The sequence below is a fragment of the Diabrotica virgifera genome, chromosome 7, assembly GCF_917563875.1.
Source record: "Diabrotica virgifera virgifera chromosome 7, PGI_DIABVI_V3a".
NCBI lineage: Eukaryota > Metazoa > Arthropoda > Insecta > Coleoptera > Chrysomelidae > Diabrotica > Diabrotica virgifera.
This window is the reverse complement of record NC_065449.1, coordinates 231,158,438-231,179,575: the sequence shown is the minus strand read 5'-3', so window position 1 is coordinate 231,179,575 and position 21,138 is coordinate 231,158,438. Positions and strand designations below refer to the sequence as shown.

General features: G+C 34.6%; 1 protein-coding gene across 4 annotated transcripts in view; it reads left to right on the top strand.

Moving 5' to 3' along the window:
- The first annotated feature begins 19,225 nt into the window (after positions 1–19,225).
- LOC114344042 (calcium/calmodulin-dependent protein kinase type II alpha chain) overlaps positions 19,226–21,138 on the top strand; it is a 712,828-nt gene continuing 710,915 nt past the window's right edge. For all 4 annotated transcript variants that reach the window (XM_050655404.1, XM_050655405.1, XM_050655403.1 and 1 more), the window contains exon 1: positions 19,226–19,447. In XM_050655404.1, coding sequence (XP_050511361.1) covers positions 19,383–19,447 — 65 coding nt within the window. In that variant the 5' untranslated portion in view covers positions 19,226–19,382. The remainder of the gene's footprint in view (positions 19,448–21,138) is intronic.

Genomic DNA, 21,138 nt, shown 5'->3' with positions numbered 1-21,138 from the left:
TTAATAGTTTTTGACATATAAGCGATTAAAATCTTAAATATTGCGAAATCGGCCATTTTTAACCCTAAATCGGACATTTAACTGAAAATTTTAATGTTGCCAAGGTAGGTAGATATTCTTTAAACATCGATTGATGAAATCCCGAATATTTCTTTGCAATACAATATCGAAAACCCCTTTGTTTTTTAATTGCTAATCAAGCGGGCGCGACACTGTAGTATAAGTGAGGACGTTTGAGTTTGCATAAATTCATTATCTCCAGAATGGGATTTGAAAAGAAATCCTCAGACAGGTTGATTTTTATTTTTAAATTAGGACTTTTTGGCATATATATAATACTAGTGACGTCATCCATCTGGAAGTGATGACGTAATCGATGATTTTTTTAAATGAGAGTAAGGGTTGTGTGATAGCTCATTTGAAAGGTTATTTAATTCTATATTGAGTAATATAAACGTTGACATAATTATTTATACAGGGTGTGCAAAAATTTTTTTCTTCTTTTTGTGTAAATTAATTTAATAAATTTTTTTTTGTACACCCTGTATAAATAATTATGTCAATCAAAAATGAATAACCATTTTCAATTTAGTTGCAAAACGAAAATACAGCTGCATCATATTCTAGTCCAATCAGAGAGTGCAGCAAGCACCTCTACCGGTTTCGAAACTTATTAGTCTCTCATCAGGAGGCACATATGCTGCTCTTTCTGATCCAAACAAAACAAACCCCGGCGTGCAGTCACGGATTGCAACGAACGAAATGGCATAGATGCCCTAGCGGCAACTGCTAGCAAAAGACTAAGTTTTCAGTCTAATGGCATATAAACAACGCAATGTTACTCTTCATCCCACCAGACTGAAAACAATGGGAACCTTCGTTGGTTACACCTCCGAGGCTTTTACAATTTGTAAGCCATACGGATACTGAGACTCGGGAAGATGAGGGAATTTTACAATTTATAACTCACGTTCCATCTGCTCAGAGCGGTAAAGTTCCAACGAGAATGGTTCCCTTCGTACTCCAATCAGAGTAAACATGTAAATCAAAAATGAATAACCATTTTCAATTTCGTTGCAAAACGAAAATACAGCTGCCTCGTATTCTAGTCCAATCGGAGAGTGCAGCAACCACCTCTACCGGTTGGAACTTTACCGCGCTGAGCAGATGGGACGTGAATTATAAATTGTAAAATTCCCTCATCTTCCTTAGTCTCAGTATCCGTTATGGCTTGCAAATTGTAGAAGCCCCGAAGGTGTTACCAGAGAAGGTTCCCATTGTTTTCAATCTGGTAGGATGTAAAGTAACATTTTTTGATGTTGTTTTATATGTGCTATTAGATTGAAAACTTAGTCTTTAGTTAAAGGAAATTTTTTCTTATGGTTTTAGTCTTTAGTCTTTTTATTTTTTCAGTTAAAATACAGTTAAATAATAAAATAATTACAATTTTAGACTGTGTCTAATTTTTCTGATTTCATAAGTTCTGTCTTATTCTATTCTGTATTTTGAGCTATCAGAATCTATACTCGTTCTCGTTCTTAATTTTATTGATGTTTTAATTGTTGGGTCGAAAACATCGATGTTTTTATTCAATATATCCTAAAACATCGATGCAAGCTTTCCGATTGATGCATCGCAAAGAATATCTATGTGTATTTTAAATGAACATCTTGGCGTCTTCAAGGTATGGCTGCTTCCTTTTTTTCACGGCAGTCGGAAGTGAGTGTCGGTGTCGAGTAGATTAGCTCTTTAAAAGTGGCAGTGTTGCTAGGGAGAAGAGAAAGAGAATATGGGAAAGTGTACTGCCGTCCTCAATTAAAACGCGGTATCTGCAAAAAAAAAATTGGAGTTTTTGCTATATGTGGGTTCCTTGTGACCTTATTTATGCTTCTGCAATGCCTGAAAGCCGTATCATTTTATTTACTACCAAAATAAACAAATTGGAATATGCCGTATGTGATAAATTTCAATAGTTGCTTAATTAAAATGCGGTATCTACAGAGTACTCAACTAAAAGCGGTATGTTCTAGCGAATATCATGTACTTGCTGCATTTTAATTGAGCACAGCGCATTTATGACATTGTGTTGGGATACACGGCATCTCTTAGTAATCTTCTTATTAAAACAAATCCTTTTAATAATTAAAAATGTCTTTAGCAAAACAAACTACGTTTGTTGATAGTAAATACGATCGACCTACATTAGCACATATCGGTGTAACAGTTTAGATTTGACCAAGGTCGGTTTGAAATAACAATAGTATTCATTATTTTTATAACCTAGTCGACTCAGCGCTTTTAACCAAAACAATCTTACTTTCATTATATACCAAAACAATAAACAGGAGAAGACTAATTATTATTTTCTAATTCCATTGCGAAGAGTAAGTCATTAATATTTGAGATCCCAAAGGGAAAACATCACAGCTACTGAGAACTAACGTACCACCAGCTCTTTACCGTTAGCACCCTAACTTACAAAATAAATGCATCTACGGTGATACGAGTTATTTCATCAACCCTTATGGTAGGGGGTAACCAACCCTTAATTATCTAAGGTGGCTCAGAAGGTAGGAGCCACCATAACATGTAGGTATTTTGCGTATATGTATAATAAACAAGTATAAGCTATTTATTTTTATTTTTTGGTAACTATTCTTCCTTGTAAAAAATCCTATTTGTAAATAAAATGCAGATACGGCACTATTTCTGATCCAGTAAAATGTCCGCTGCTCAATTATTAAAACGCCGTATATGACTTTTTATTTACAGCTTTGATAAAAACATGATTTTTTTAAGAATATATTTTTAAATAATGTCAACTATCATTAGAAGCTGTTTTGCGTTAAAATGTTGTCAAAACATATTGAGTCCTGCGAATAAACTTTGAGAGCCGATTTCTCGGTTTTAAGTTAGCTGCACATACCGCGTTTTATTTGAGGACGGCAGTGTAGGTTAGTCTTGTATCTTACTCAGAGGAGGACATCCCTGATGTTACCAGATTAGTGGAGCTAACTCAAATGTGCGTGACAGACTACAGACTCATAAGCTTAGGTAAAGATAGGACAGACCATCCAAGACTTAGGCAAAGAGGCCCTTTATTTGCTATTCAATTTGGACTTAGAATATGCAATAAGTAAATTATTGTCTGAGCTGAGGAGATTTGCGAATCGAGGATCAAAACTTTTGTTGGTTTTTGCTGATGATCTAGACGTTGTCGGTCATTCTACAAGATACGTGGGAGGGGTGTCTTCACAACTCGAGGAAAAAACAGGTAGTCTGGGTTTTCGAAGAGAAGACGAAATACTAAATGCTAGTAACCAAAAATCCAAGACCAAGACAGGGCCGTAAGTACAATGTTGGGGGCCCCGGGGCAAACGTGTTTTGGAGCCCCCTGCCGGGAGGTCACGAGGGTTAACCCAGTGGGGTTAACCCTCTCCTACCATCTCTCATCTTGAATCATCTGGAAAACGTTTTACGAAGTGGATTGCTTCGTTTTGAAGGTCTTATTCGTTTGCATTCAAAATAAAATCAGGTTGGACAATTCGGTATATACCTATAACACTGCTTTCATTCCTTGAATGCGAGTGTCTAGCTGATGGCATAATGTGTCGATCATTGAGTAAAACACGGTTACTCTAAAGCATGACTTGGGATCTTGAAGTCTTTCATCTTCGCACAGTTCATCGAAATGTTTTTTCGTCTTCTGCATTCTTTTTGGAGCGAACTCTACTGGTATTCCCCAACGTTGACACATATTTGAAGCCACTTCAAAGAAGGTATCAAATTCTCTCATTTCAGCTAGTTTTAAGAGGTTCTCTTCAAGTAAACTCTAAGCTATTCAAAGGTCCAAAGATTTTGATTGTAGTGTTTTCGAGACTATGTTGAGGATTTCAAGGATTGTATTCTGCACAACTAGTAACAACACAAATTTGAATGATTCTAGTTTTTTTTTTCAGTTGTGCTGCTTCGTCTCTTTCATTTCTTTTGTTGTTACTTGTCAGAACTAGACTTGAAAGGCACTTCAAAACATCGCACTGTTCGTTGGGAGTTGGAAAAATATGAAGATATAAAGGTTTATTTAGAGAAAATGCAGGAAGAGGTAAACCAGATTGATGAGAAGATACAGAAAATTGAAAAGGTGGAAGAAAAATTTGAGAATACGTTAAAATTAGATATGGAAAAAGTGGAAGAAACATTGAAGGATATAGGAAAATGTCAAAAAGGAGGAGACCGTCGGGAAGTAATTGTATACAGCTCTAATGAGAGCAGAATCAATCTGGCGGGGATATTAGAAAACGACATCCGGTACCTTTCATTAAAATCTTAAAAAACAAATTCCTTTGTGGTTTGAAAGCAAAGAAAATGAGGTGACTTCATGGAGAGATTTTGAGACAAAATTTTACATAATGGTGCAGGTAAAACAGGTTAAAATCGATTGAAGTTGTTAGAATTAATATGCCGTGTACTTATTACAATCGGACAAGTCGAAGTAGAACTTGACTGAAAGTACTTTAAAAAGTTTATTCAACCTCGTTACAATCTATACAGGCCAACCAAACGGGGGCCCCAGGGCACTGCCCCGGTTGCCCCAATGGTAGTTACGGCCCTGGACCAAGAGTTAAGCAGGACATAACTGTTAATGACCACAACTTCGAAATATATCGTCCGTTCGGATGAAAACTGTACAATCTCAAAATTTACAAACTTTTCAGGAGAGCATTTTTAAGATTTATCGGTAAATAAAATTTTCCACAATAAACATTGGCAGGTTTTTGTTTTAGTTTGTATTAGTTGTATCTTTTATATGTCGAAACAACATGAAAATATTTCAACCATATAAATAATAATAATAAAACAATTTGTTTTTAAATAAGATGTTTTGAATTTTGCTACTTTTTTAGAGAAAATATTATTAATTTCCATTATTATACAGATGTTTAAAAAGTACTATTATGATAAAATAGGGTATGTTCAATGAAAAACTAGGCTTATAAGCAAATTTTTATTCTCAAAAATATTATAACAAATAGCAGGTAATATGGCACAAACCTTACAATGAAATTTAGTCTTAGAAATGGGTGCACCGAAGACAAAACCCTTTATTTAACAAAATCACATTTACTATTAAATACAAACAATCAATCAAGTAAAAACAAATTAAAAGGAACAGGAAAGTTTTTCAAAGATTTTCATAGAATCCAAGATGATAACCTGGAATGGTTTTCTTTTGCAGTAAACCCAATAAACCATTTTTCTTTTGCTCTGAAAATTTATCTGAAACAGTATACAATTACGGAAATATACTATTACACTGATAAAAATTACATCATATTCCAGTAAATTTTTTCACGAAAACTATACAATTTCAAAATTACATGATTTTAAATAGAAGAATGTTTGAAAATATTATGAGAAAAGTTAAATAAATTCGAAATTATATACTATTAATGAAACACAAAGCTTTACCTTCAAGTTGACCTTTTTGGTTTTGTATACTCTTTAAGTGAAACAGCGTGCGAACTTCCTCGATCGTGAACACAACTAAAGATTGTACCGTTTTAGAGAGAAAGAGATGCACAATCCTTCCAATTTAAAACTAACCAATGCGCTCCCTAGCGGATATTTCTTGAATTACGATTGATTGTCACTATTCCAGAGAAAATATTGATGACACTGAGCGTTTCTATATACTTAACTCAATTTCGTAAAAATTTGGAGATTGTATACTTTTCATGCGAAGAGACGATATGTCCTTTTATTTCATCGCATTTATGGTACAGGAAAAATACCCCAAGATTGGCGAGAGCCAATATTCATCCCATTACCAAAAAAGCCAAACCCACAACACCGCAACGAGTTCCGTCTGATAAGTCTGCGTCATGCAATAAAAGTCCTAGTAATAAAAGTCTTACATAATCGAATCTATAGAAAGCGCGAAACAATAATCGGAGACGATCAGTTTGGATTCAGAACCGTCATGGGAACGAGAGAAGCCCTCTTCAGTTTACTAGTTCTCGCCCAAAAATGCTACGACCAACAGAAAGATATATTAATATCGTCGGCTGTATGCAATAGTGGCACAACACAAAAACTGGTAATTTGCCAAAACAGGCGTTTAAAGTTTGAGTGTCAATAATTTTGTCTTATTTGTTTTACTACATGGATTGGGATTTTTGAAAAAAATAAATTTTGTTGTATTTGGGAGAGGGTTAGGCTGCCTTTAATGAATTTTAACACAGACCTCTTTAAATTCAACCTTTAATTTGAGTTATGCCACTATTGCACATCAATATTTTGCCCTTCAAGAATAATATTAAGACAAATACAAAACTGGCATTTTTTTGTTATTCATATCAATTAAAATAAAGGTTCAATAAAGAATACTACAAATTACTTGAATGAAAAAAGATGTTGTTTTCACCCATTTTGAAAAAATGTGAAATCTTTGTATTATCCACGTCCGTCTGTCCGTAACCACAACTCCTCCGGAAATATAGCAGCTAGAATGACAAATGAGGTGTCAAATGAAAGCTGATAATCCAAGGATGGTACTAAAGGTGAGATATTTGACCTTGGCGGTTTGTCCGTCGGTCTGTACGACCGCGAATATAACTCCTCCATCATTATACCAGGTAGAATGACAAATGAGGTGTCAAATGAAAGCTTATAATCCAAGGATGGTACTAAAGGTGAGATATTTGACCTAGGCGGTCTGTGAGTCGGTCCGTACGACCGCGAATATAACTTCTCCGTCATTATACCAGATAGAATGACAAATGAGGTGTCAAATGAAAGCTGATAATCCTAGGATTGTACTAAAGGTGAGATATTTGACCTAGGCGGTCTATGCGTCGGTCCCTCCGACCGCGAATATAACTTCTCCGTCATTATACCAGGTAGAATGACAAATGAGGTGTCAAATGAAAGCTGATAATCCAAGGATGGTACTAAAGGTGAGATATTTAACTTAGGCGGTCTGTACGTCGGTCCCTCCGACCGCGAATATAACTCCTCCATCGTTATACCAGCTTGAATGATAAATGAGGTGTCAAAGGAAAGCTTATAATCCAAGGATGGTACTAAAGGTGAGATATTTGACCTAGGCTGTCTTTCCGTCGGTCCGTACGACCGCGAATATAACTTCTCCGTCATTATACCAGGTAGAATGACAAATGAGGTGTCAAATAAAAGCTGATAATCCAAGGATGGTACTAAGGTGAGATATTTGACCTGGGCAATCTTTCCGTCGGTCCGTAGGACCGCCAATGTAACTCCTCTGCCATTATACCGGGTAGAATCACAAATGAGGTGACAAATGTCAAAGTTTAGTAAGAATGACTCAACATTAGTAAATTCGTATATCAATCCACGCAAAGTTACACGTAAAATTCAAATATCGTCTTCCAGTTCTACTTTCGATTACTTTGGGTGAAAACCTAGGACTTACGAAGTCCAATTACTTGTTTATTAATAACTATAAGAAGAACGAAATAAAAAAGGATATATTCATATGTAATAGGAAGAGTCATGATTAACAATGCTTTAACTGCCAGTCAGTGGCGGCGCCTGGTGTAAAATATTGGGGGTGCACACATAATGTTAACATATAAAAAGACCTTGAGACCCTATTTCCGTAAGTAAAGGTTTTTGAGTGTCTTCAAATTGTAAAAATCAAAGGACCTTATTAAAAATTACAATAAATAATGTATTTTATTGACTTAAAATTATAATTTAGTGTTTAAATGTTACAAGCAAGTTTTGTAACGAAAGTCAGTCGCCTGTTATTTTTTAGATAAATTATTCACAAACAAATTCAGTAATATTTTTAATTTCTTGAATCATTTTTTTTATTGAAAACATTGCGAGTGCAATTAATCGATCCTGGCCCATAGCTATTCTAAGGAAAGTTTTGATACGTTTCAATGCAGAGAGACATCGTTCTGTTTCTGCAGTTGTCACTGGCATCGTAACAAGTACATAATTGGAGAATTCCAATCTGGAATTCCAACTGGATAGTTAAAATCGTATCTTCTATTTTATTCATTATGCTTCCTCTTCTCCAAATATGTGCTTCACACCTACACAATTTGTAAGTTTTTACACAAATCTCCATTTTAAATAATCATTTATAATCCTGGCGTTTGCACTTTGGTACATTCTTAATTAACAAATTTGGTTTCGGCATTTTTAATTTTTCTTCTAAATATAATGAAAAAAATTTAATTGATTTTAAATATTCCACGCTAACATTTAAGTCCACAAATCCTTCCATTCTTAATATAGTTCCGAAATTCGAACTTCATGAAAGCAAAATTTAAACATACGTGTGTCGTGCACGTTGAAAACACCAAAGATCATGCCATAAGATCACATCCAACTTGTGATCCTGTGGCCATCTAAACTTGTGGGCTATAGCGGGTAGCGGGGTGGGTTGAGTTGTATTTTGTGTATGAAAAGTCATCGGGATAGGAACCACTGTGAGAGCGGTGAACGCGGGGTTCTGTCTAAGGCCTCGCATCCGTGAACTTTCTCCTTTGAAATAGAATAAAAATAATTAAATATTACCTATTAGATACTTATAAACTCCTTGGATCTGTTATTTCGAATTTCAATTACTGTATAGTTAGATTAAAATGTTATTTATAGAGTGATAAATATTACATAAGTATATGAATGTTGGTGTGAAAATAATTTTGGGGGTTCACGTGCACATGTGCACTTATGGAGAAACCGCCAGTGCTGCCAGTAGAAATCAGCGTGAATTGGTGGAACACTCCTGTCTTCAAAAAGGCTAATAAGGTCTTTTTTCTTCTTTTCAGTTATTGGCAGACTGCCAGTGTAAGCCTTTTCTAGTGCTATAATATCAATGCTTTCTAAACATTTTCTTGTTTTTTCTTAGTGGTATCAACTGATCTGTACTCCTCTTGTGCAAATGAAGTTTTAAAATAGAAGTGAGTACCAGAGCTTTTTTTTTTACCTGAATTTCACAAATTTCGTTGAAATGAAAAGTATTTCCTTGTACATCTTTATTAAAAATTGTCGCTGTTTTAGTATTTAACTTTTTCAGGTAAAAAAATCATTATGGCATAATTCGTGTACTTCGAATGGTACAGAATATCGTGGCTACGCAACCTGAGAGAATGGTACGGATGCACATCAAACGAACTTTTCAGAGCAGCCGTCTCCAAAGTGATGATTGCCGACCTCCGTCGCGGAGATGGCACTTGAAGAAGAAGACGAGTTTCTATTTAAAAAGGCACTAGACCATTCCATGGATGGAGTCCAGGTGAATGGCGTACATATCAACAGCATCAGATACGCCGATGATACGGCCCACATAACAATTTCATGTTCTTAGTAGATTCATAGAACATACTTTTCAGAAAAAGTATATACTGAGAATGTGCGTAATTACCATTGCGAATGTGCAGAGCAGATACTGAGTATATACTACATTACAGTACTTAAACGTTCTATGTATATACTTAGAATGTACTACCGCACTTCTTTTCAGTATATACCAAGAATGTTCTTTTTAGAACATTCCAAGGACGTGCTATAAACCTTCTATGTGTATACTTAGAACATACTACCGCACATCCTTTTAGTTTATACCAAGAAGGTACTTTTTAGAATATTCCAAGGAAGTGCTATAAACCTTCTATTTATATACTAAGAACGTACTACCGCACATCTTTGTATGGGAAGAATATTATATTTTTAAGAATATTCTAAGAAAGTGCTATCAAGTGCTATATTGCTTAGAAGTATGTTTTCAGCATCACCTAATCTCATCTTAGGTTCTACGGGTTCTACCAAATATCTATTTACATATTTTAATTGCAAATGAGAATGTAGTTAGTACCTACATTCTACAATATTACTTAAAAAGTAAGTACATATTTATAAATTTTAGTTATTTATATAAATCATTATATAATATTTAGCTAAACTAAACTATGCATAATAAGTAACTAAAATTTATATAATACTTATATGTACTTACCTATTTAAGTAATATTGAGTTATCAAAATAGATTATATGTATTTTGAAGCACCGCAAACAAAATAAACAGATTATGTATGTTCTTTAGTCCTAGTCCTACTACTACATCATTCGCCTTCATCCTTAACACTGCATAGATCGAGATCCATAGATGATACAAATAATGAAATAACGCCTGTTTTCTTTTTCATATTTTACGGTTTTTTCCTATCCCTGCTGATCCATTCAGGTAAGAATAGAAATGGTCAGAATATGATGGGGGAGGGGGGGAGGGTTATGAATGTATTGTGGAATAACAAAATCGGTGTTGCCAAACGGAGAGAAATTTCCCTTTTTGCGGGAATTTTCAACATAAAAGGTGATAAAGGGAAAAAGTTAACTCAAAAGGGAATTATTGTTTCAGTCCAAATTGTAAAATATTAAGAAAAAATCAAAATATTTGAAAATAATTCAACATATCTTCTCAGATTTTGTAAACAGGAGGGAAGTTTTTTTTTTATAAAAGTGGGAATTTTTAAGGTAAGTTGACGGAAAAAGCTTACTCGACGGTTGGCAACGCCAAAGCCTTTGGTTGCTTTGGTTGTGCAGTTTGGCACGTTTTGGTTCTGCGAAATGGACTATTGAATTGAATGTACCTAAATTCAAATTCCAAGGATGTAAAAATACTAATGATTCATGATAAACTCGAAATGGTAAAGTCATTTCAATTATGAAAACGAATTTTTAATAGTATCTATGTAAACGTTAATACAATTAATGTTTAAACTTTTTTACCCTACAACAATTTTGAAATGAAATTCGTCCAATACTACCTACATACATAAATTTTATTAATTATGTATTCTAAAAAATAACGAAGTTGATAATCTATAAGGCTAATATTATACTTCCTATACATACAAATTATTTTTAAGATATTTTAAAAGTATCTACTTATAAGTATGTGTTAAGAATGTACTTATAAGTATGTGTTAAGAATATTCGATAAAGGTATATTCTAAGAATAAACTTTTACGAATATTCCGAGATCCTACGTACACGAATATACTTAGTATATTCGGTACGAGAATATACTCTGAAGTATAAGCAAAGAACATGAAATTTAGAATGTTTTTTAAGGTAGATGCTATGCTTGTACTACACATATACTAAAAAGAATATACTCCGACGAATGTTGGTAGTATATGCTTAGAACATGATGCGAACATCATTGTTATGTGGGGGTGTTGATTGCGGATTCCGATTTGGGTCTACAACAACTCATAGACAAGACCAACTCGACCTGTGAGCAATTTGGTATGAAAATAAACATTAACAAAAAAAAACCAATGTGATGTCAATGTATGTTGGTAGTAGCCTAAATTCTGATCTAGAAATAAGATCGAGAATAGAATAGGCCAGAAAATCTTTCGAAAAAATAAAAAAACTGCTTTGTGATTCTCGAATGAAACTCGCAATTCGACTAGGTTTATCAAAATGCTACGTTTGGTCGACTCTTCCCTATGTAGTTGAGACATGGACCCTTAAAATATCAACCGTAAATAAAATGGAGGTGTTTGAAATGTGGATCTAACGGAGAATCCTCAAATTTCATGGACATCGTATACCTTAAACGAAGAAGTGCTGCGTAGAATTGGCAAGGAAATAAAAACAGTGAAAGTTAGAAAAGCGTCTTACCTAGACCACATACTGAGAACTATAAGTACCAATATGCTCAACTTATAGTGAAAGGAAGGAGAGCAAGGAAAAGACTAATCGTGGCCCAGAAACATCCGACAATGGACAGGGCTAAATTTTGAACAGCTAACACGAACAGCTGAAGACAGAGAAGAATTTGCAATTGTACTAGCCAACCTCCATTGAGGAGAGGACACTTTAAGAAGAAGAAGTCTGCGAAATGTAGGGTCTACGGTACCCAAGTAGCACAATAAAAACATTAAAGTATCTAATAAGAGTATCAAATAAGACTAATTAATCTTAATAGATAATTTGTCTTATTGTGGTTTTAAAATGGTTTATTCTCAGTTAACTTTATAACTAATCAGTTTTATAAAAAACTTCCGGACTGTTTGGTTTTATTAGATTCTAGTTTGTTACCTTTTAGTTTTATTGCAGTTTTAAATATGACTAATAAAACCTATTAATAAAACTACTTGATCTTAAGACTATTATGTTAGTAAAACGTATGCCTTAAAACTATTTTTTTTGTTGCTTTCTTAAAAGCAATTAGTAGGCTATATTAAAACCAAACGCTCTTAACTGAATCAATTTGGTTATCGTAAATACTAAACTAATCTTCTTGTTAGAAACAATAAAACTAGACTCATCCCCTTTTCTTTCATGTCCAAAATGGTCTACCATTTGTATTACAGCGAAAGAGTGGTGTATTGTGTTGTAAAAAGTGGAAGTACAGTTAGTATGGAAGAAATAAGTCGCAAGTACTTAAAATATAAACGAACTGGTCATTTTAAAAGAAAAATATAACAGACACAGCGCTATGACGCCTCATATTTAGGTTAGATTCACATTAAAACCGACTGGCATTATTGACAGCAGCATTAAAACTAAACGGTTTTAATTTCAAGGCAACCTTTCTTTTATGTAGGGTATATGCTCTTGGAAAGGTATAAAATAAAACCATTTGCTCTTAACAATTCTTTGTCGATAGACCAAATGTGTGGATCCTGGTCGACTCTTCCCTATGTAGTTGAGACATGGACCCTTAAAATATCAACCGTAAATAAAATGGAGGTGTTTGAAATGTGGATCTAACGGAGAATCCTCAAATTTTATGGACATCGCATACCTTAAACGAAGAAGTGCTGCGTAGAATTGGCCAGGAAAGACAACTTTTGAAAACAGTGAAAGTTAGAAAAGCGTCTTACCTAGACCACATACTGAGAACTAATAGGTACCAATATGCTCAACTTATAGTGAAAGGAAGGAGAGCAAGGAAAAGACTAATCGTGGCTCAGAAACATCCGACAATGGACAGGGCTAAATTTTGAACAGCTAACACGAACAGCTGAAGACAGAGAATAATTTGCAATTGTAGTAGCCAACCTCCATTGAGGAGAGGACACTTTAAGTAAGAAGAAGAAGTCTGCGATCTGTAGGGCCTACGGTACCCAAGTAGCACAATAAAAACATTAAAGTATCTAATAAGAGTATCAAATAAGACTAATTAATCTTAATAGATAATTTGTCTTATTGTGGTTTTAAAATGGTTTATTCTCAGTTAACTTTAAAACTAATCAGTTTTATAACAAACTTCCGGACTGTTTGGTTTTATTAGATTCTAGTTTGTTACCTTTTAGTTTTATTGCAGTTTTAAAGATTCTCCTAATATGACTAATAAAACCTATTAATAAAACTACTTGATCTTAAGACTATTATGTCAGTAAAACATATGCCTTAAAACTATTTTTTTTGTTGCTTTCTTAAAAGCAATTAGTAGGCTATATTAAAACCAAACGCTCTTAACTGAATCAATTTGGTTATCGGAAATACTAAACTAATCTTCTTGTTAGAAACAATAAAACTAGACTCATCCCCTTTTCTTTCATGTCCAAAATGGTCGGCCATTTGTTTTACAGCGAAAGTGGTGTAGTGTGTTGTAAAAAGTGGAAGTACAGTTAGTATGGAAGAAATAAGTCGCAAGTACTTAAAATATAAACGAACTGGTCATTTTAAAAGAAAACTATAACACACAGCGCTATGACGCCTCAATTTTAGGTTAGATTCACGTTAAAACCGAGTGGCATTAAAACTAAACGGCTTTAATTTCAAGGCAACCTTTTTTATGTAGGGTATATGCTCTTGGAAACGTATAAAATAAAACCATTTGCTCTTAACAATTATTTGTCGATAGACCAAATAGTTTTATTTATTTTCGGCCATATTGCTTTCAGGAGATGCTGAAAGCCATGATAGATTACAATATAAGGCTTACATAAAAATTATAAATCAGCGTCTTAAAGACATAAATTCGATTAATTTTAACATTAAAACATTAAAATTGTAGATACAATTATTTTTCTTTCAAATTAATATTTTTCGAATTAAAATTTTTTTATTATTTTTATTTTTTAATCGCCAATAGTCAGAAATTTTAGGGCGGGTGAGTTATTTAGACCTATTTTTGTTAACATTATCAATAAAGTTGGGTGCGCAAGTGTTTTTCTACCTTGACAGTCTGAAATAACCAAGTACTTTTTATTATTTTATGGTTAGAAAAATACGTATCTACCTATAACATGTAAAAATTTGTTGGCCTATATGGAGTATATGGGTTTAAAGAATCATTTAATATGGTAAATTGCCTTTAAAAATCTCCATATAAGAAACCTTTTTAAGTTTGCTATAAAACTGCCTGCACTAAGGGCCGGTTGCTCGAACGCTAATCAAAACTGATCATTATCAAATATTTAATTACAATTATATTTGATTAAGCGTACTTCTGACAGATGTCGCATTTTGAGGTTATGTTGACTGATTTATTTTATTATTTTGGTTTTAATTTAAAATAAAACATAATTAAACTCTTTCTGATGTTAATTTCTTGTTTTTACTTACAAATCAATAATAATAATAAGCAATTTTTAATAATTTAAGAGCTGCGGCTATATTTTAATTACTGTTTTACCTACAATCAATAACTGATTAGTGTTTTACATGTATTTTTCATGTCGCGATTTGATTTCCATCAAGAAAATTGATTACAATAAATGATTGATTATAATCAACTTCTTGATTAGCGTTCGAACAACCGGCCCTTAAAGTGTCTTTTAACATGGTTTTAAAAGCACCTTCACAGCAGCTTTAAAACCAGTTGCTTAAGAAAACAAAGTTTTAAGAAGGTTTTTATTGTGGGCCCTTTTATGCTGAAAGCGGGTTTATTGCAACCTTAAGGTTTACTTAAAAACCAAATGGTTTTAATTTTAGTTTTATTCTGCAGTTTTAAAGCATCCTTAAAAGACTTAATAAACCCGTTCGGTGCTACTTGGGTATACAAGGAAGCTAACTAGGGCCACTGTTACGCTTCAACCGCTTGTTATTACCCACTGGTTTTACTCAAAGTATTCAATTTATTCAGGCTGAGTCGACCTGGGAACTATAGACATCCTACCGCCAGGCCCGCCGAGAGGACGGTAAATCCGGTACATTTTACCGGGGCCCGGTGATGTAAGGTGCCCGGCGTCGACCAGACCAAAGACGTAATTTTTCCGTAAAATCAGAAATTCATGGTCTTCCATTGTTGAACAATCTAAATTAGTTGCCAGCATTTATGGAATAAATCGAGAATTTACATCAAATAAAGGAAAACGGCGCAAGAAGCCTGCGAGATTTTTTGATGATTTGCTTGGGCCTAGTATACCTAGTGACTAGTGACTGATAATTTTGAGCTCGACGCAATAGTTGACTGAAATATTTGACATTGTCATTGATTGCATAATAAGAAATTTTGCCAGAAGATTTAATGCAGCAATGAAATTTATTCGCTATTAAGGATTTTATGGACATTCCGAGATGAAGATGACTACAATATTAAGAAAAATATTGATATATTGCGTGAGTTTTATAAAGAAGATATCAGGCAGAATTGACAGATGAAATTTCTCATTTGAGAGCGATATACAAGGATAATATATTCTTCTTGTTGTTCTACGGCATTACAGCCCAAATTGAGCCTTGGCATCCTTTATTTTTGCCTCCACCCTTGTTTGTCTGTGGCTGCTCTTCTCCATGTCCATACACGGACTCCTAAAAGGGCTTATGCGTCACTGTTTACTGTGTCTTCCCAGCGCTTTCTTGGCTTTCCAACCGGTCTCTTTCCCTGCATTCTAGCGTTCGGTGCTCTTTTTGGTAGCCTATCCTCTCCCATTCTTATCACATGTCCGGCCCATTGCAATATTTGTATTCTAATGAAGTCTGACAGGGTGTTTCCTTATAAAGTTGATAAAGCTCGTTGTTGTATCGACTTTTGAAGATTCCGTTTTCCCCCACAGGCCCTAGTATTCTCCTCAGTACTTTCCTTTCGCATGTGTCAAATTTGTTTTTGGATGTTTCTTTCAGTAGCCATGCTTCATTGCCATACCATGCTATTGGTCGAATTAAAGTTTTATAGATTCTCAAAGGATAATATTAATGACTCTCAAATTTCTCCAATAGATTTACTTAATAAAATTGAACATCTGAAATTGGATTCGTTATTTCCTAAGCGTCGACGTCGTTATTACGTTAAAAGAATATTTTGCACCGCAGTACCCGTGACAGACGCAGAAGCAAAAAGATGCTTTTATTGTCTTTCTCGCATAAAAAATGCTACTATGAGATTTACAATGAAACAGGATCAGTTAACTGGCCTATCAACTTGAGCATTGAGAATGATTTGCTAAAAGAAAATTTTCGAATTTTCGAAAATTATAGACATCTTTGCCAATTAGAAAACTCGAAAAGCACCTGTATCTATTATAAATATTTTCACTATTATAAATAGGTACAATCAAAATTTAATAAAATTTATATTTGAAATGTTTCTTATTATTATTGATAATTTTATTTCAATAAAAATTAAACAAATGTTTTCGCTCTTCACTTCTTACCGGGGGTCCGCTCTTGCCTTCTTACCGGGGCCCGCTCATTACTCATTCGTCTCGGCGGCCCTGCCTACCGCCTGAGCTATCCGGTCTATTAGCTTAACAGAAGAAGAACAATAAATTTAATCAGAAGTTAATTATCAAGAATTTCTTTGGGAGAACTTTTAATTTATCAAAAAAAAAATAAATAAAAGTGTGTACTTATGTAGGTAAGATGAAATTTCAATATATTACAGTGGCGCACCCAGAATTTTCCTCTAGGGGGGGTTGGCTTGGGCGGGGTTCGGGCAAATATGGCAAATAATCCCTGACAAAAAATCCTCACAAATTATCCCTGGACCAAAATCCACAGACAAAAAATCCCCGGACAAATAATCCCCACAAAAAATCCCGGACAAATAATCCCCACAAATTGTTTTCGACAAAATATCCCCACAAAAAATCCCCATGAAATATTTGCCACTGAATAGTTCTCTAAAAATTTTCCCGTGGACGCAATCGACTCTGTTTTTCAGCATCAGTGCATAAGAGGTACCTATAGAAATGGCCATGAAACCGCTTTTCGGTAAGACAATAATGATTAGTAATTAAGATTAAGCATGAATTATTGTAATTTCGAATTCCAATTACATGCAGAAAACTTCAAATTTTACATGACAAACGAGTGTGTGTTTTTTCAAAAATCGTAGAAGGTATGGGGAATGAGCTAAGGCTGTGGGAATCATCTTAAATCTTTTGCTCACTCTGCCTTGAATAACTAAGTTCAAAACATTGCCTATTACCTGTGTGAATCCACGAAACATTTTTGCGCTATTAATAATGTTTAGGCTTTGTTATGAAAACGCAGAACACAGGTTTTTGACATAGCTTTTGAAAGCTTTTGAAGCAGGTTTCTGAAATGTTGTTTGCAGTGAATTGAAACTGATGACTAAATATTTTTCGTTATGTATTACTAAAAAGATTACTACCATACGCCGAAGAAATAGTTGCTGACTACCAGTGTGATTTTAGGCCCGGAAGATCGATTGTTGATCAAATATTTACTATTAGACAAATGCTTGAAAGGATTGGGGGTATAATCAACACGTGCATCAGATCTTTATAGATATCAAACAGGCTTATGATTAAATTAATCATCCTACATTATGGAATAGAGCTTTTCATTCACAGTCATTTGTTTCGAGCTTCTGTCTTGTGTCGTATAATCCGTGTATATTAATATTATACACAGATTATACAACATATGACAGAAGCTCGAAACAAATGACAATCGATGAAAAGCCCTATACAATGGTCGAGCTGGGCGTACCCAAAAAACTAACTGCGGTAACGCAAATGTGTGTAAGTAACTTCTTTGCACACGTATTAGAAGAGGTGGGGAAATATCAAATGATTTCTGCGGAAATTCCGGACTGAGACAGGGAGATCCGTTGTCCCCATTGTTGTTTAACGTGGCCTTAGAATATGCCATGCTAAACATTTATCCAAAAATCAAACCAGATATAGCTGCTCGGAGAGAGGCCAGATGGGAGAAAGTCTGTAGGACGGCCCAGAAAAAGGTGCAGTCAGAGAAGGTCTGGAGAAAATGGGAGTGAGACAATGGGAAATAGTGGCACAGGACCGACACATGGAAGCCAATAGTAAACCACTCGCAAGGACACTCGAAGAGTTATAACGCCATTGATGATGATAATAACTAAATATTTTTGACGTTAAATTTACAAAAAGTAACAGGTTTTTTGCATTACAATCAAGATTATCGTTTTCGGGACCAGCAGTTCTCATCACGAATAGGCAATGTTTTGAACATAGTTATTCAAAGCAGAGTAAGTAAAAGATTTAAGCGAATAATTACAAAATGGTTCCCACAGCCTTAGCGCATTCCCATATCCTCCACGATTTTTGAAAAAACTCACACTCGTTTGTCATGTAAAATTTGAAGTTTTCGGCAATGAATTAAAATTCGAAATTTGGTAATCGAAATAACAATGCTTAATCTTAATTGCTAATCATTATTTTCGTGTCAAAAAGCGGTTTCATGGCGATTGCTATAGCTCTCACGCACTGAGGCTGAAAAACATTTGAGTCGATTACATTCACGGGCAAATTTTTAGAGTTCTTGGGGATTTTTTGTCCGGGATTTTTTTGTGGGGATATTTTGCCCAAAAAAATTTGTGGGGATTATTTGTCCGGGATTTTTTGTCCGGGGATTATTTGCCCCGGGGATTATTTGTCCTAGCTTCGCTTGGGCACCAAAATTTTTTTCTATTGTTTTTGAAAGACAAGTTACATTTTCCTACTAGTCTTTATAATTTTAATGCCCGGGGGGCTTTAACCCCCACCCCCCGGGTGCGCCACTGATATATTAGTAATAAAACTTTTTTTCGCATGAATGTTTTCAAATTATATTCATAGATACCGGTACCGTATATATTAAAAAAATAATTAGCATGAATTTATTAACAAATAAACGACATGCAGCTCGGCGCTACACCGTAATTACACATGCACGAGATTATTTTTATCGAAATATTCAAAGAAAAAACATCGAAAGTTCAAAGAAAAAATATGAGAAGCGACAACGCTGCCCGCAAACTAGCAGACAGGTTGATATTTCAAAGTGACCTGCGCTATGTCCAGAGCCTACTGTGTATTATGGGTAGCATAACAATTGACAGTGGTGCGCGACAGGCCCTAGATTCGACGTTCCGTTCTGTCTGTGCATTTTTACTCCAAAGATCGAATAGTAGAATTTAGAAACTTCACGAGTGATTATGGCAGTTCCGCTTGCTTGTACGCGTTTCAGCGATAATTACGACCTTAAGGAAGAACTAGGAAAGTAAGTACAGCACATTTCATTTATATACGTCGATTTTTTGAGCGATTTCCAGCGCAAATGGACGGAGACTCTCGTTCATGAAAAACCGATCGGGACGCTAATACACCAAAATAAACTGGCTTTCACCAGCGAGGATTGTGTGCGTTTTAACCTCGTAAAGATATTACGATAGTTTAATCAACGCGGTGTCGGAGAAAAATTGTTGTCGGCTGAATATCTGCATTGCCATTGAGAAAATCAATATTCCGGAGGCTCAGCCCTGTGCAGTATGACAGGTGGTTGGTTTGTCTCTACGATACAAAAAATTAGGTTACTCGGAGAAATTACGCCAAAATATCGCGATTTCCTACAAAACTTTGAGGATATGAAATCTAGAAAAGAATTATGTTAAAACCGGCGCTTAGCGCGTATTGATCTGTCACTTTTCGCTCGGATTTGTTGTGTAATATACCTACCCTTACAAAGGGCTCATTTTACTTCATTAAAATAATTCAGCCGTGTCTGTTTTATGTTTTGCTAATGTTTTTTAAATCACCTTTCAAATTGTTTACTTATTATCTACTCAACATTTACTAAATTAAAACGCGCAAAAGTTGCGGTTTTCCTATCTTCAAATTGTTTTTGTTCCTGCCCATCCACATTAATTATGAATAAAATTTGTAAATTAAAATACGTCAAATGAACATTTTAACAAATTACTAACATGACATACGCGCGTCAGAGAAAACCCACAAAATTTAAAATATTTTTTGTCTTTTTATTATAGATTTAAATTAAATCGTGTATTGAGTCAGTTACTTTTGTAGCACGTAAACCCACATTGTAATTATAGTCCTTGTGCCCTTCATTAAAAAAATAGTACTCCCTCATGAGACTTTTCTATTCAGTTATTCATGTTGAGTCGGACAACTTTTATATTTCGGAAAATTTTCGCGAGATGAGCTAAATAGTAGGGGGGCTAAATAATAGGGGAGGTAAATAAAAAGATTTCTAAACTTTGATGCGTCCGACAATTTGTCGGACATTATTACCGGTTAATTGTAAGTATTTTCATCAATCAATCCTGCAAAAAATCATCCCTTATGACTTCATAGTGCGCCCCAGCGCCACCATAGGGGGCCGCACGCATCAAAGAGTCTTAAAATTTATACCCTCACAGCTGATTTTTGCAGGATTTTTTAATAAAAATATTTACAATTAACTGGTAATATTTTAACTCCCGAAAATTTTCCGAAACAGGAAAGTTGTCCGACTCGACATGAATAACTGAATAAAGAAAGTTTCACGAGGAAGGTAATAAATTTCTTTAAATGGTGGGCCCAAGACTGGGTGGCGGTTATTGACAAAACACCAGTTTTCGGTTATTATACCGGTTTTTTCTACTACGGTTTAACCTGGCGGTTATAACCGGACAAAAAAAACCGGTTATTCCATAAACCGGTGTGTGGTTTTTTTATTCATAGCCAATACCCAATAGGTTACATTTACATTGCGCTTTAGTTTGCGATACTCCATTCCAATCGATATCAGTCTATATTTCTATATCAGTATAGAAATCAGTCATCAATGTTGTGAAATCGGTTTCAGTCAGCTGAAAATTTCTCATTTACGCGCGGGGAGCGAAAAATTTTCCCATTTTTTCTCTAAATTCAGTATTTTTTCCACTTATCCGGTTTTTCACCGGTTATTAC